Genomic DNA, 14300 nt, shown 5'->3' with positions numbered 1-14300 from the left:
ATGGGCCGGGATGACATCACAATACTTGTTCGGACCATATTTTTTTGATGACTATGTGAATGGACATTCTTATTTACACATGTTGCAAACGTGGTTAATACCTCCGCTGCAGGAGAAGGGAATCGTGGATCGTGTGTGGGTACAGCAGGACGGGGCTCCAGCCCATTTTGCTCTTCAGGTGCATGATTTTCTTAATGAACAATTTCCAGGCTGCTGGATTGGGCGTGGTTCTCCAACATCTCCATCCCAATTGAAATGGACCCCACCAAGCCTGGACCTTACAACACTAGATAACTCATTGTGGGGAATAATGAAGTCACATGTCTCTCATCGTCTGTACAGGAGAGATGAAGAATTGCGCGAAAATGTGAAGGAAGCCTTTCGAAAGATAACTCCTCAGATGCTCCGCAACATGTCAAAGAGAACATACATCTGTGTGTACAGCACGATGGAGCACATACAGATCCACTGGATGCATAGTTCGTATATATAACTACTGAACTATAGTATGTACTAAATAAATAAACTAAAATTACACAGACATTGCTCTCTGTGATACTCAAACCTAGGGGTTTGAACATTTGTGGAGATATTTGGAGTCCAAACTGTGTGCTCGAAGTCCGCCTCCAGCCACACTTTCGGAATTGGAGACTGCTCTGGAGGAAGAATGGCTCCATATTCCCTTAAACATTATGCATGACCTCTATGCGTCCATCCCACGTCGCATACAGAGTGTACTTCAGTCACAAGTGGTCCAACCCCATATTAATAAAGTTTTTCTCTAATTTCACAGGTGTTCGTATTATTTTGTCCCCCATGTGTATATGCTGCATAATATTGTATGGAGGACATCATACACCTTCACATGTACATTTAAGAAAGTGTGAACACAAATTTAAATTTGTTTATTGGTTTGCATTTTTGTGTATTGTGAAAGCATAGTTCTAAATATTATCACATCTCGAGTTATTTCTCTTGTGTTTGCTCTTTAGGGTGGACTGAATGTTACGATTAATCCTTAAAAACAAACAAAAAAAAAAAACATAGAAGTCATTGTCATTCAGTACTCTCATCAACCCTCTCCTAGTAAAATTCTGCTTTGGTAGTCTTCGTTTTGAAAGTTTTCTGCTTATTAAAATTTACAGTATTTATAATACATCATTATAACTGTGAATGGTGAAGACCTGCAATTCTCTTGGTCTTAAAATAAATCACATTGCTGTACTTTGAATATTATAATTTTTCATGAAATATATTTTCTTATCTCTCTTATTGGCAATAGATGCTCAAGAGGATGAAATGTGCATGCTTTAATAAAGATAATTTTTATTATTAATGCACTGTGTGCTATTATTATGTGGTGAAATTATGCTATTTGCAATAATTCACTATTTGTTAGAGTATATATTTTCTTCATTCTTATATGTAACTAAGGACCTCCATTTGTACTAACAAAAAAAAATTAAAAATATATTTGTATGGTATTATGCGGATTCTGTAACATATGGTTATTTTTCTATATGTAGGGTAAATGTGACTCATTTCTTCTACTTTAGTTTCAGTTTCCTAAAAGGAATCCTGAAGATACAGGGATGTTAGATGTTGAAATCTTAGAAAAAAATTTAAAATCTGGCAAATGAATTATTCACCGAAATGTCAAAGATAACTTGTGCTAAGACTGCTGATTCAGATAAATGGTAAGTTACTGCTATCAAGGCTTCACTAATTGTTCTACTTAATACTTTTAATTGTTTCAAAAACACAATTTGTTTGTATAAAGAGAAAATAAAATAATAATTGTTCAAATATTTTGACTATACTGGGCTTTTATTACCTTGTAACATTCTTCATACATAAATTTAAGTGAAGAATTTCAAAGTGTCAAATGTTATACTCAAGATTTAACTTGGAGAATGTGCCATTGCATTCAAGTAATTCTAAACATTGAGCACACACACACACACACATATAGGTATATATTTTGGCTTTCTGAAATTCTGACATTTATATAAAAATCAACACAATTTATCTCTAAGTACAACCAGCATACATTTTGCAACGTAATTTGGAATATATTTCATTTAATGAATTAAATGTTTTAAGGCAATAATTGTGAATTGAATAAAATTTCAATTTTGCAGTGGGCATAAGCATACGCAGGGTGGCTACTCACCGGGAATTCCTTGAATTCTGGGAATTATGCATGAATTATTGGCTCCAAGAATTCTGCGAGAATTTTTCTTCGTAGATGTGAAAAATTACAACTTTTATTAATCCAAATGCCATTTCATTAATACGTATTTATAAATGCACTAAGGCAAGTTCCTCACCGATCAGCTTCTATTTTTATTGATGAGGGAAAAGTAAGTAAGATAAAGATAAAACAGAATTCTCTCAAACTGTTCATTTTATTATTTTTTTATAGGTATGTTCTTTGGAAGACAATCTATCTGACAGATGAAAGATTGTTGCAAGATTTTTAAGTTGATTAGTTAAATTTGAGTTTAAAATTCTTAAACAATTTACAATTTTTCGTAGATTAGTATATCCCATAACATTTGTGACTTGCGTTTATAGTTCATGTATTTCGAGTCGAAATATGTACAATAGCAATGTAAAATCCACACTTCAAAATAAGTATTTTAAAGATACTCTATGTGATCAGAAGTATCCGGACACCCACCTGAAAATAAAGTACAAGTTTGGGCAACCCTCCATCGGGAACACTGACAGTCAATACAGTGTTGGCTCACCCTTAGCCTTCATGACAGCATCCACTCTCACAGGCATACTTTCAATCAGGTGCCGGAAGGTTTCCTGAGGAATGGCAGCCCATTCCTCGCAGAGCGCCAAAATGAGATGAGTTATTGATGTGAATCTGTGTAGTCTAGCACGAAGTCGACATTCCAAAACATCCCAGAGATGTTCTATGGGATTCAAATCAGGACTCTGCGCAGGCCAGTCTATTAGTGGGATGTTGTTGTCGTCAAACCACTCCCCCACAAGCCCTTCAGTATGGACAGGTGCTCGGTTGTGTTGAAAGACTCAATGGTCATCCCCGAACTGGTCTTCGACGGTAGACAGCATGAAATCTGTTAAAATGTCAACGTAAGCTTGTGCCGTGACATTGCCATGTAAAGCAACAAGGGGGCCAAGCCCCCTCCAGGAGAAACATGACCACACTGTAACCCCGCCATCTCCGAATTTCACTGTCGGCACTATACAGGCTGGTAGATGTCATTCACCAGGCATTCGCCACACCCACACCCTACCATCGGATCGCCACATTGTGTACTGTGATTCATCACTCCACACAACGGTATTCCACTGTTCTATGGTCCAGTTTTGACGCTCCTTGCACCACACGAGGCGGCGTTTGGCATTTGTCTGTGTGATGTTTGAGTTATGGGCAGCTGCTCGGCCATGGAAACCAAGTTGCCGCACCTCACACCAAACAGTCATGGTGCTTGGAGTAGATCCTGATGCAGTTCGGAATTCCTGTGTGATGGTGGCAGTGGATGATTGACGATAATGCTGTACGACCCTCTTCAATACTCGATGGTCTCGGAGGTCAACATGGGAGGTTGGCCTGCACGCTTTTGGGTTGTACACATCCCTTCACTATAACAATGGAAACAGTGGACAGAGGGATGTTTTGGAGAGTGGAAATCTCACACACAGACTTCCTACACAAGTGGCACCCAACCAACTGACCATGTTGAAAGTCTGAGAGTTCCTCAGACCATCCCATACTGCTGTGTCACACTGTCTGCAGACTACTGAGTTCACTGACTATGTGTTCCACACGGTAGATGGCAGTACTGTGTCGCCCTCTATGATAAACACACATTTCGCGTTGTGTCCGGATACTTTTGATCACATAGAGTATATACAGTTTGATTAAATTTAATTAGAATTTTTGAATACGTTGGAATCACACAGACGCTAATATATTTGTTAATATATTTGTGTGTGTGTGTGTGTGGTGAGAGGCAGAAATACGTGAGGTTGAAATAAAGAAAACATCTGCTTATACCCTTGAATTTTTGGAAAATTCGCCTTGAAAACCGGGAATTATAATTGAATTTTATCATGGTCGTAGGGTGGCCACCCTGATATGTCACACTGCACTCTCTCTCAGTGTCCTTGTCTGCTATCAATGCCTCAGAAAATATCACAGTCCTCAAGCCAAAAAATGGGCACCAATAGATTTACCAAATAAGTGCTCAATTGGGGGCCCTATTTAACAAGTGCATATTGTAGGTTAGTTGCATGTTACTCACAAATCCAAAATATAAAAAAGGAAAGTTAAAAATTGTACTTACGAATGTGAGTATATTGTTCCTCCTGTAGAATGACGTTTCAGAGATTGACTATCTCTTTCTTCAGGTTCATAAAAAAACTAGGTACTTGACATAGTACTGCGTCAAAAATGTAATATGAGGATTGTGGTTAAGGGTTGGTTTGGATACATTTAAAATATTATGTTTTTGCTATTAGAAGTACGTAAAAAGCATGTCGTTCCCTAAGAAAACTTGTACAATAGACCTATTCACAGGTAAAAAGTTAAAAAAAGGTAAAAATCTAAAAAACCTGCTTGAAAAACAATGCAACTTGCAGGTTCGGCCATTCCTACCCAACTGTGCATCCTAATCCACATGTAGGTCAATTCTCTACGAGTGTTTCCCCTCCCCTTAATTTTCTCGTTTCCCCTTATTACGTCACAAATCTAGCGTAAATTCACGTTCCTCCTGTGCAGCTTGCATAACTTCCGGAGTGACGTGGAAACCGATATTGGGTTCAATCTTCCAGGCTTTGTCCCATTTTTTGAGGAAATTGATCCACCCTTCTTCCAAATTTCCTTCGTCCCTATTAAGATTATTCTTCCCCCCTCTACAGATATTCGCTGTTTCATACACGTTTCTTCCTAACTTCCTCCCTTCTTTTCTAATTATCTCTTTTTTTTGCGATTCTATGCCCACTTTCCAAAATGTGTTCTGAGAGACGCAGTACTATGTCAAGTACCTAGTTTTTTTATGAACCTGAAGAAAGAGATAGTCAATCTATGAAACGTCGTTCTACAGGAGGAACAATATACTCACATTCATAAGTACAATTTTTAACTATCCTTTTTTATATCTATTTAACAAGCCAAATTATTTTGTTTGACTCGTCTATCTATCCGGGGAGTCATGCATTTGAAAGTTAGCCATTGGCAGACGCATTTTTAAACCTTTGATATTTCCAAAAGCACTCCACCGACCCCCATGGTGGAGTTGTTAGCACATGGCACTATGACACCAGTGGTCCCGGTTTGAATCCCAGTCTGGGCATGGGTGTTTGCGAGAGTCCATTCGTCAATTTCATCATATCATCACTCATTCCCATCTTCGCAATTAGCCAAAAGTGGCAGAAAAGCGAAGTAAAATAAACTACACCAGTCAATCAATCCAAAAGCACTCCCACTATGAATGTGGAATTTGATAGGTTTAAAGAAATGTGCTTGCCCATCTGTGTCTTCTAGTCAACAATCGATACCTGTCCATTTCTTAGAAACTGCTAGAAATACAGACTAAATTCGTAGACTGAAAGATCTTAACCTATTGTGATACGAACGACATGTAGTTGACTGCGAGTCCGTTCCATAAGTTATGGGAACTTGAAGCATGAGGCTTGCAAATGCAGTTGGAAGTGTGTGAAGTTTCTTATGAGTAGTTGGTTTGTGCAGGACATGCACAGAGTGAGAGGCTGCTTTGTTCCTTGAAAGTAATCTGCTACCTGTAATGTGTTTGCATAGTTACTTTAAACTAGACTTGGAAAATACAATGTAATTTCAACGGAAAGCAAGATAATGCACAGGAGTAGTGGATCTGTAGCTGTTCACACAATGTGATAAAACTATCATGAATGTGGACTACCATATATTGGATAAATGTGATGTACCACAGAAAAGAAGTTGGGCATTTATTGATTGCTCATGAGGTTTTCGTGAAGTTCCTCATGGCATAGCTTCTCATGTAATGTGTGCAGTTTCTTCATGTATGAAACACATCTACTTGCAATGTGTGTACATAGTTAGTTCAGACTGCACCAATTTGGAAAATACAATATAATTTGAAGAAGTCAATGTGTGAATAGTCAGGAGTCATGTGTAGGACATATTTAGGTTGTTGAAAATCTTCACAGTGAAGGCTTTCCCCTGCCTCAGTCAGTGTCAGAGCTTGTATTTAGTGGAAATTTTGTTAAAAAAATATACTGGAACCCTGATTTTACATTTTCCTGCATTATACATTCAATCGTGATGGTCGCAACGTATAATAAAATTTTCCTCAATATTACATTTTCCGGTATTTTAAGCTTTTTCAGCTTGATCTACTGAAAAACGTAAAATCGAGATCCCACTGTATGTGTATTTTTTTTTCAAATGCTTGGGGTACATTGTAAGTGTAACATGTTGAATGCAAAACAAATTGTCAATTAATCAACAGAAGATATCTTGAAAGCCAGAGGATGTTATACATTTCACGATTTTAGTATGCTTTGGAAAGGAACCAATATGAATGTCTGCAATTGTTATTTAAATGTCAGAAATGTGTGTCATTATACATTGTCCATTTTCCACAAAAGATTCAGCAAGTCACATAACAAGTAAGAATTCTTACCACGGCTACCGTTTCTACCCAATTGTACTGCAAAATGTACAACAGACAAGAATATACAAGGGTTGCTTTTTATACCAGTAAAATTCGTTTCATTATATGAATTGCTTTTATAAGCACCTAAACATTTTCATAACATTTTTCTTGCTCATCTATAAATATATGTCTTTCTATTTTTAGTATCGAATTGCTAGATTCTAGTATCAAATCTGAAGATGAGGCATCTAGGAAACATTTTGTTCCGTCAGAAAATAGAAATGTTAAAGCAATCTGCAAACTGTCAAATACAGCTGAAGAAATTTCAGCAACAAGTGCAGAAGGTGAAAGTATGAAGCCTACATCGTCATTCAGTAATTGGTCAATGGAATTTGATTTGGATGTGGAAGATACTTCGGAAGACCATTTGTACTTAGCACATGATAGAGGAAAAAGTGTACTGGAATATACAATGAATTGCAATACGGAACACAAACTCACTTCTGAAACTACCTTACAATACACTATTAAATCTGAGTCTGATGTAGTGGAGGAAGAAGCTAGCAGAGAATGTAAAGATAAGGCTCTTGTTCTTACTATTAAGAGTGAAGAAATTTTCACCACGGATGAAACTATGCAACTTTCAGATTTGGGAACGGAAGATGATGTTGAAGCTCCATGTACAAGGTATGTCTTTGATATAACACACACACACACATACGTTAGAAACTAGCACTAGCATAATATTAAAGATTAAATTACACTAGACTTGTGCAGTTGCCGTAAAAGTAGCATGAAGACTAAAATTTGTGAGGAATTAAAGCTCCTACATGGATGTGTGGACTTTACACACACACACACACACACACACACACACACACACCCACAGAGAGAGAGAGAGAGAGAGAGATATAGATAGATAGATAAAAAACAAAAGATGTACAACTTTCAGGGCCTATCGATATTAAAATTAAATAACTACAGTGATGATAAACTGTGCTCGGTGTTAATATTAAGTTATTGAAAATGAATTTCAATTATTTTTATGATTGCACTTTATGCGTGTACCATTAATCACTGATGTATTTTGTCCTGAACAATCTCAATTTATATATAAGGATGAATAACATTAACAATAACCTGTGGCATAATCAACTGCTTTTTCGGGCCAGGGTCTACCAACTGGCTGCCGGAATCACTTCCATCAGAGGTGGCAGATCATCCAAACAGGTATGGGGTGATGTGTGGTCAGCATGATGAATCCCCAGTTGTTGTTGTTGTAGGTTTTCTATGACCAGTTTATGCTAATAATTTGTAGCTCCCCAATTTCCTCACGATGGGTGGTGGCCACAGGTCCCATACACAGGCTGAAATCATAGGAGAAACGTTGCTTCAATTTCTCCCCAGGAGACTCGAACCTGTATGTGATCTGTAATCAGAACCCAAAGCTTGCACCTTATACTGCAAGGCACGGTGCGGGACAAAGTGTGGAACCCGAATTTTATGTTGCCGCTAAATTTGTTGAGCCATCCATGCCCCAGCTAAAGCTGCATTAAATAATAACGAATAAGGGGGGAACCCCCAAAAAATGCCCTCCTCCACCCGCATACATTTGGAGGTATGCGCTATTGTCCTGGTGCCTTAAATTATACCAGAACGTCAGTTACTCAAAATATTTACTGGATTACCCCATTTATCTTTGTTCTTTATTCTTTATTTGTAATTATTTTTTAATATAAATATAGGTATGATTTAAAATCATACCAGAAAATGGACCAATGATTATTCGGAGACCAGAATAATCATTGGTTTACATATAATAGTGTAAGTATGGTTAAAATGTTATTGTGTTGTTGTTAAATAATAGGACATTCATGTTGATCTTCTGTTTGCCCAAACTGTTTTCTAAGCTGTGTCATGTCATAAAATTTGCCACAGGGATGTTTTGTTGGCCAGGCAACTTCTCTCTCTCCTTTTCCTTGCTTTCACAGCTGTTTCATTCAGACCTGTGAGAGGAGGGAGCAAAGAAGGAGGGGGGATGATGGGTTGCTTTGTCACACCTCCCTTGATGGACAGGAATGGAAGAAGACATTTTTTGCAGTCCCTGTTGAGATTAAATCATCAGCTGATCCTGTTGATCGAAGAACAAGCGCACTGTTGCCAAACCAATTCTCACTAAATGCTGCTTTCCCTAGAGCTTGGACAAAATGTAAGTGTGTGACTGAGGTGTCTTTGTTTTCCCTTCACAAAAATGTGAGTGGAAAATTGACAACAGACCTTGATCACCATTTGCTTCTTTACCCACGCATTTACGGAATCCTTCCTAGTTGATGGGATTGAAGGACTCCTCATTTGTGAACATTTTTCCTTCTTGCCTGCTGCGTTGCCAATAGAAAACATTAAGAAGGATTTGCCAACCTCTGTTATCCGATACTAGACAAGAACTGAACTTTTCCTTTTCATTGGAATCAGTTTAGATTCCTCAGGAAATAAGATTGGATCAAGCCTATATTTTATATTTCACTGTCAATTATTTTAATCTCAAGTTTTTTTCACAAATACCATACCATTTGTTTATCAGAATGAAAGTGAAAACACACAAGCTAAAGTGACTCTTCTTTTCAGTGGGTTCTGTTTTAATCACTGATGGAAAATATTGTTGTGAAAACAATTGTTGGGGGAGAGAGCCATTTTCCTCCTCATGCCCCCTCTGGTATCATCACTAGTCTTGCAATTACTAAAAAGTGGTAAGTGTTACGGCCCCGCTTTTTTCGTGTGAACCAATTAGCATACGGGCAAAAAGCGATCGTCCCTCCTCATTTCCTTTGATGTCTACATATAATTAAGCAATTACGTGGATACGCACATTCAACAAACACAGCATGTCCCAAGTAAAAAATAAAGTTGCCACTGGTGTGCACGGCTATGCAATAATTGAATGATTCATCCTGTTTTTCTTTATTTTTTAATGCCTGTATCTGCATTGGAAATCTTGTCTTGTTTGTATGTACATAGCGTCAGTGGCGTGCAGTGAAAAATCGGACGGGAATAGGTCACATTTCTGGACCTACGTTCATATAAACTTTTTTCATTGTTGACATGTAAGGAACACGCTCCTGATGTTATGCCACCTATTTCTGGGACACCCTGTATATGGGGTAGGGGTTTGTGTGTGTGGTAATATAAAGCAGTAAATCAAGTAAAATTCAACCCCTACAGTGGTGGCGATTAGGGGTGTATGAGGGGCAGTTGTCCTCCCCACACTTTTGCCCACCTTTGGTCTCTACCAAGAGAAAGTAAACTGTTCTTGCCCTCCCAGTCTTGAGTTCTTGCAGCCTAGTTTTGACACCCAATCCACTGATTAAATGAACAAAATAAATATATGCATATATTACAAATTGCCAGACATGGCACATCTGAGACACATTTATATTACATGGCAATAATAATTTTGAGGTAAATATAAGACATTAAAAAGAAAATACTTTGTTGATGCACAAGAAAAAATAACCATAGATGAGTGATCACAGAAGAAGGTAATGTTTTCTCGAAACCTGTTTCATCTCTTTACCTAGGTATTTGTAGATCAAGTAGACATTGCTTATCGAGTTGAACATCAATTCTTGTGAATTCATGACATTTGACAGGAATGACATCCAGTTTTTCATGATGTGGAAGTTGTTAATGCCACAAAACCCCGAATCTTTCCAAACTCCCTTCTCAGTAACAAACGACAAACAAGACAAAGAACATAAATTGACACCGGAAGAACGTTCAGTTAATTATTTTATGGAGTTGGAGTAACTTGTTTGAAATGTCTTACGTATGATTTCATTTTGGTTTTTAGTTCTGTTATGATAAGTATTGGTTTGCCTTTTAGAAGAACTGCTGTCTTTTCTGCAAAGTTCAATGAACTAAAATCTTTAGTCTATCAGCTGGTTGATTGCGCAGCACTCACCTTTTTTTTCCTACCACTGGGCATAGATGCGCACAAATTGTCCCATCTTGACCAGTGTTACCCTTGTTGTCATATTTTTTTCACGGAAACTATTTATGTTATTTAAATAATTTTTGTAAACAATTGAAAATCAATATTGTTACAAAATATCGAACTTGAACAAATGATATACAGTACAATAGAAAGCTTTGTATTTATGGGTAATATAAGCTGAATTCCTCTCATTAAATAAATCTGTAGGTTGAGGGTTTTTTTCCCCATATTTTCTTATGTTCATTACTTCATAAAATATCTGATCACTTGATAGTTAATGTTCTGTGTGATTGATAAAGTTCATAAGGACATCTTTACTATGTGATTACTTATTATTATTGTGAACAATATCCCGTTACTTTGAAAAAAGAGAGAGAGAGTGAGTGTGTGTGTCAGAGAGTCAGTCGGTGAGAGACTGGGTCATCTCAAATAAAACTAAACTCCTTACTTTCTACTTCTGTATATTATTTTCATTATTTTAATGGTAGTTTCTATATATCTTTTTTATTTTTTAGGGATACATTAGGAGGTACTCAGATATCCCTGGGGGTGTAAGGGGTACCTTCCACGTAGGTGCCCAAAAGTCAACCTCACTTCCACATAGTACACCCTGGACTGAAGACTAACGAGGCTCTGGCGACTGGCACTATGGCCAGTATAATTTTTTGTATTGTCCTGTGTTTTGTCCTTGTGTGTGCTGAGTGCCTGGTTACAGCCTCAGCTTTTAACAGAAGTCAGAAAATTTTAAGATTTTTAGTTATGCAACGTTAGAGTTGTTATTTGTAATGAAAGGGGCTGACCCCCGTATAATGTGAAGGGTGCAAAATAGCCTAAGTACTGATGCACCCAAAATTTTAAATTCAAATTCAGATATCCCTGGCACCGTTTGTGCGCACTCATATGATGCAGCACGTGTTCAAACTTCGGTCTTGGGCTGGTGGGACAGGTGGATGGAAGCTTGTAATACTGTAACAAAACCTTCAGAAAGGAAATTATTTTATTTTTGGACATGTGTCATGTGGTCCTTTAACATATATTTTTTTCAGCAAAATTCATGATCTTAAGTGGACAGCACCTGTATGATCTGAGATGAAATCACCCATCTGTGTTTAGTTAATGTTAGACTAGAGTAAATTAGTTTTTTAAATTACATATTTACTTTTCTAGAATGAAGTATGTGTAATTTGTTCAACCTCTTGTTTACCAAATATCTTTATGGAGATATTTACCTGTAACCCCTCTGGGACCAAATATCTCCTGTGTTCTGTGCAAAACCATAATTTTCCACAATCTCTCCTGCCTAAATCTTCTGTATATTATCCTGTGTTGATGGCTTAAACTATTTTATACATGTAATTTTTGCCAGTGCTAAGGGCATTTGGGTGCAAGTTAACATTTTATGGCATTGAACGAAAGTATCCCTAAGTCTTCACAGCTATTTATTTGTTAACATTAATAGTTATCGTGCCAAGTCGCATCTGTGCCTTCAAGAATAAGCAGGTTGAATCCTTATTTTAAAATTAATAATTTTTCAGAATTGGGAAATCTTTTTGAAAAACTGCAGGCTTATTCTATAGGTCTAAAACTCCACAAATTGTTCTAATAGTTTCTAAGATAGGGCGGACAAAGAAAGAGTGTACAAACAGGTTTCCAGTGATCTCGTAGATTGGGAGGTACTTAATTGTGAACAGTATGTATGTATGTATGTGTGTGTGTGTGTGTGTATATATATATATATATATATATATATATATATATATATATATATATATATATATATATATATAAATCAAAGAAGGTAAAAGGAAACACTCACCTCACACTGATGATGCTATGAAATTAGCGAAAATTTTGAATTTTTCTACTGTCCGGTGAGTGTTTCCTTTTACCTTCTTTGATTTTTACTTAGCCCTTTTGGCCCTCCTTGCTTTTATCCATTATATGAAAGGAAGGAGGGCCACAAGGGGTAAATAAAAAGTGAAAGAGGAGAGAGGAAAGACTTGCCAGATGCAGATAAACTTCAAATTTTCATAACAGCATGTCACATCATCAGGAGTAGAAAAAAGGTTCGTGGAGTAAGCTACATTAACAGTGCGACAGCATGGCCTGCAGTGTTGCCAGGTCCAGAAAGAAAAAAGTAAGACAGTGTCACTCAGGAATAAATCATGTTGTTCCTTCGCCAAGCTGTTGAAAACTGTGAGTGGTGAAAGGTGTAGGGGGAGGTAAAGGGTGTTGCTGAAGGTGAGGGGTGGATGTGGGGGACATTACTGGGTGGCCTTGTTCAGGCCAGGGGGTGTGGTTAGACTCATGGCTGATATGTAGGCCCGCTTCCATTTTTTGCATACTGAGGTGTTGGTGGATTGGGCCAAGGAGTGGACGATGATGTGACATGCCGTTACGAAAATTAGAAGTTTTTCTGCATTTGGTGAGTGTTTCCTCTCTCCTCTTTCATATATATATATATATATATATAGTGTCCAGCTACAACAACTCGCCCACAGAAAGAAGAAAGAATCTCAGCCTTTGTTGACTCCCATCTGCAGCCTCTTATGAAAGCTCTGCCCTCCTACCTCTGTGACACCAACCACTTCCTCCAGAAAATCAGCACCCTTCCACCATTGCCCCCAAACACCATCCTTGCCACCATCGACATCACTTCCCTCTACACCAACATACCCCATGCCCATGGCCTCCGCTCCATAGAATTCTACCTCAATAGCAGACCTAAACCTCACAACCCCAGCACTAACTTCCTGACCCACTTAGCCCACCTTGTCCTCACATGTAACAATTTCACCTTCGAGAACCAACATTTCCTACAGATCTGAGGTACAGCCATGGACACCAGAATGGCTCCATCCTATGCAAACCTCTTCATGGCCAAACTTGAGCAAGAGTTCTTGGATACCCAACCCCTCCTCTGGCTCTGCTTCATCGACGACATCTTCATGGTCTGGACACATGAAGAACCTTCCTTATCAGCTTTCCTGGACCAACTTAATCACTTCCGTTCCATAAAATTCACCCCCAACCTGATCACCTTCCTGGATGTGGACGTGCACATCGAGGGAGGACACCTGACTACCTCTATCCACATAAAACCTACCAACCACATGCAATACCTACACTTCTCCAGCTCCCACACATTCCACACCAAAAAAGCCATTCCAGTCTCTCTGGCCCTCAGGGGACAGCACCTGAACACTTCACCCACCTCCCGCCAGAATTATAACCTCTGCCTACACCAAGCCCTGGTCAACCGTGGATATCCCTCCATCCTGGTCACGAAACAAATATCGCGAGCTGCCTCAGACACCACTACCACCAACCCACCTACACTCATCACCCAAGATCATCCCCACCTCAACAAAATCAGGCACAGACAACACTCTCTTCTCCCCATTCTCCACAGTGATCCTGAAACCAAAAACATATTTCCCGACAAGCCCAGAGTGGTTTTCAAATGCACCTCCAACCTCCAAAACATCCTGGTCCACAACACTCCTTCCCACACAACCAACACCCCCCTGCCCATAAATGCAACCACCCTAGGTGGGAAACCTTCCCCATCCTCATTACCTCTCACACCCTCCAGGTGCGCACGGGCACTGGCAAATTTACCCTCCATCCCAAAGGGACCTGCCACGCCTCAAACCTGATCTACATCCTCACCT

At 38.5% G+C, this 14300-nt stretch overlaps 1 protein-coding gene across 1 annotated transcript; it reads left to right on the top strand.

Annotated features, from left to right (window-relative positions):
* The first annotated feature begins 1562 nt into the window (after window positions 1-1562).
* Window positions 1563-11719, top strand: LOC145988995 (uncharacterized). Its single transcript, XM_083124296.1, has 4 exons — window positions 1563-1697; window positions 6840-7322; window positions 8627-8844; window positions 11673-11719. Exons 1-4 carry the CDS (start codon window positions 1654-1656, stop codon window positions 11717-11719), a joined length of 792 nt encoding a protein of 263 aa, XP_082980422.1. The 5' UTR covers window positions 1563-1653.
* Window positions 11720-14300: the final 2581 nt, after the last annotated feature.

This window comes from Lepisma saccharinum, chromosome 6, assembly GCF_977018435.1.
Source record: "Lepisma saccharinum chromosome 6, izLepSacc3.1, whole genome shotgun sequence".
Lineage (NCBI taxonomy): Eukaryota > Metazoa > Arthropoda > Insecta > Zygentoma > Lepismatidae > Lepisma > Lepisma saccharinum.
Note: the sequence above shows the minus strand (reverse complement) of the source record. Positions and strands in the feature narration are given on the sequence as shown.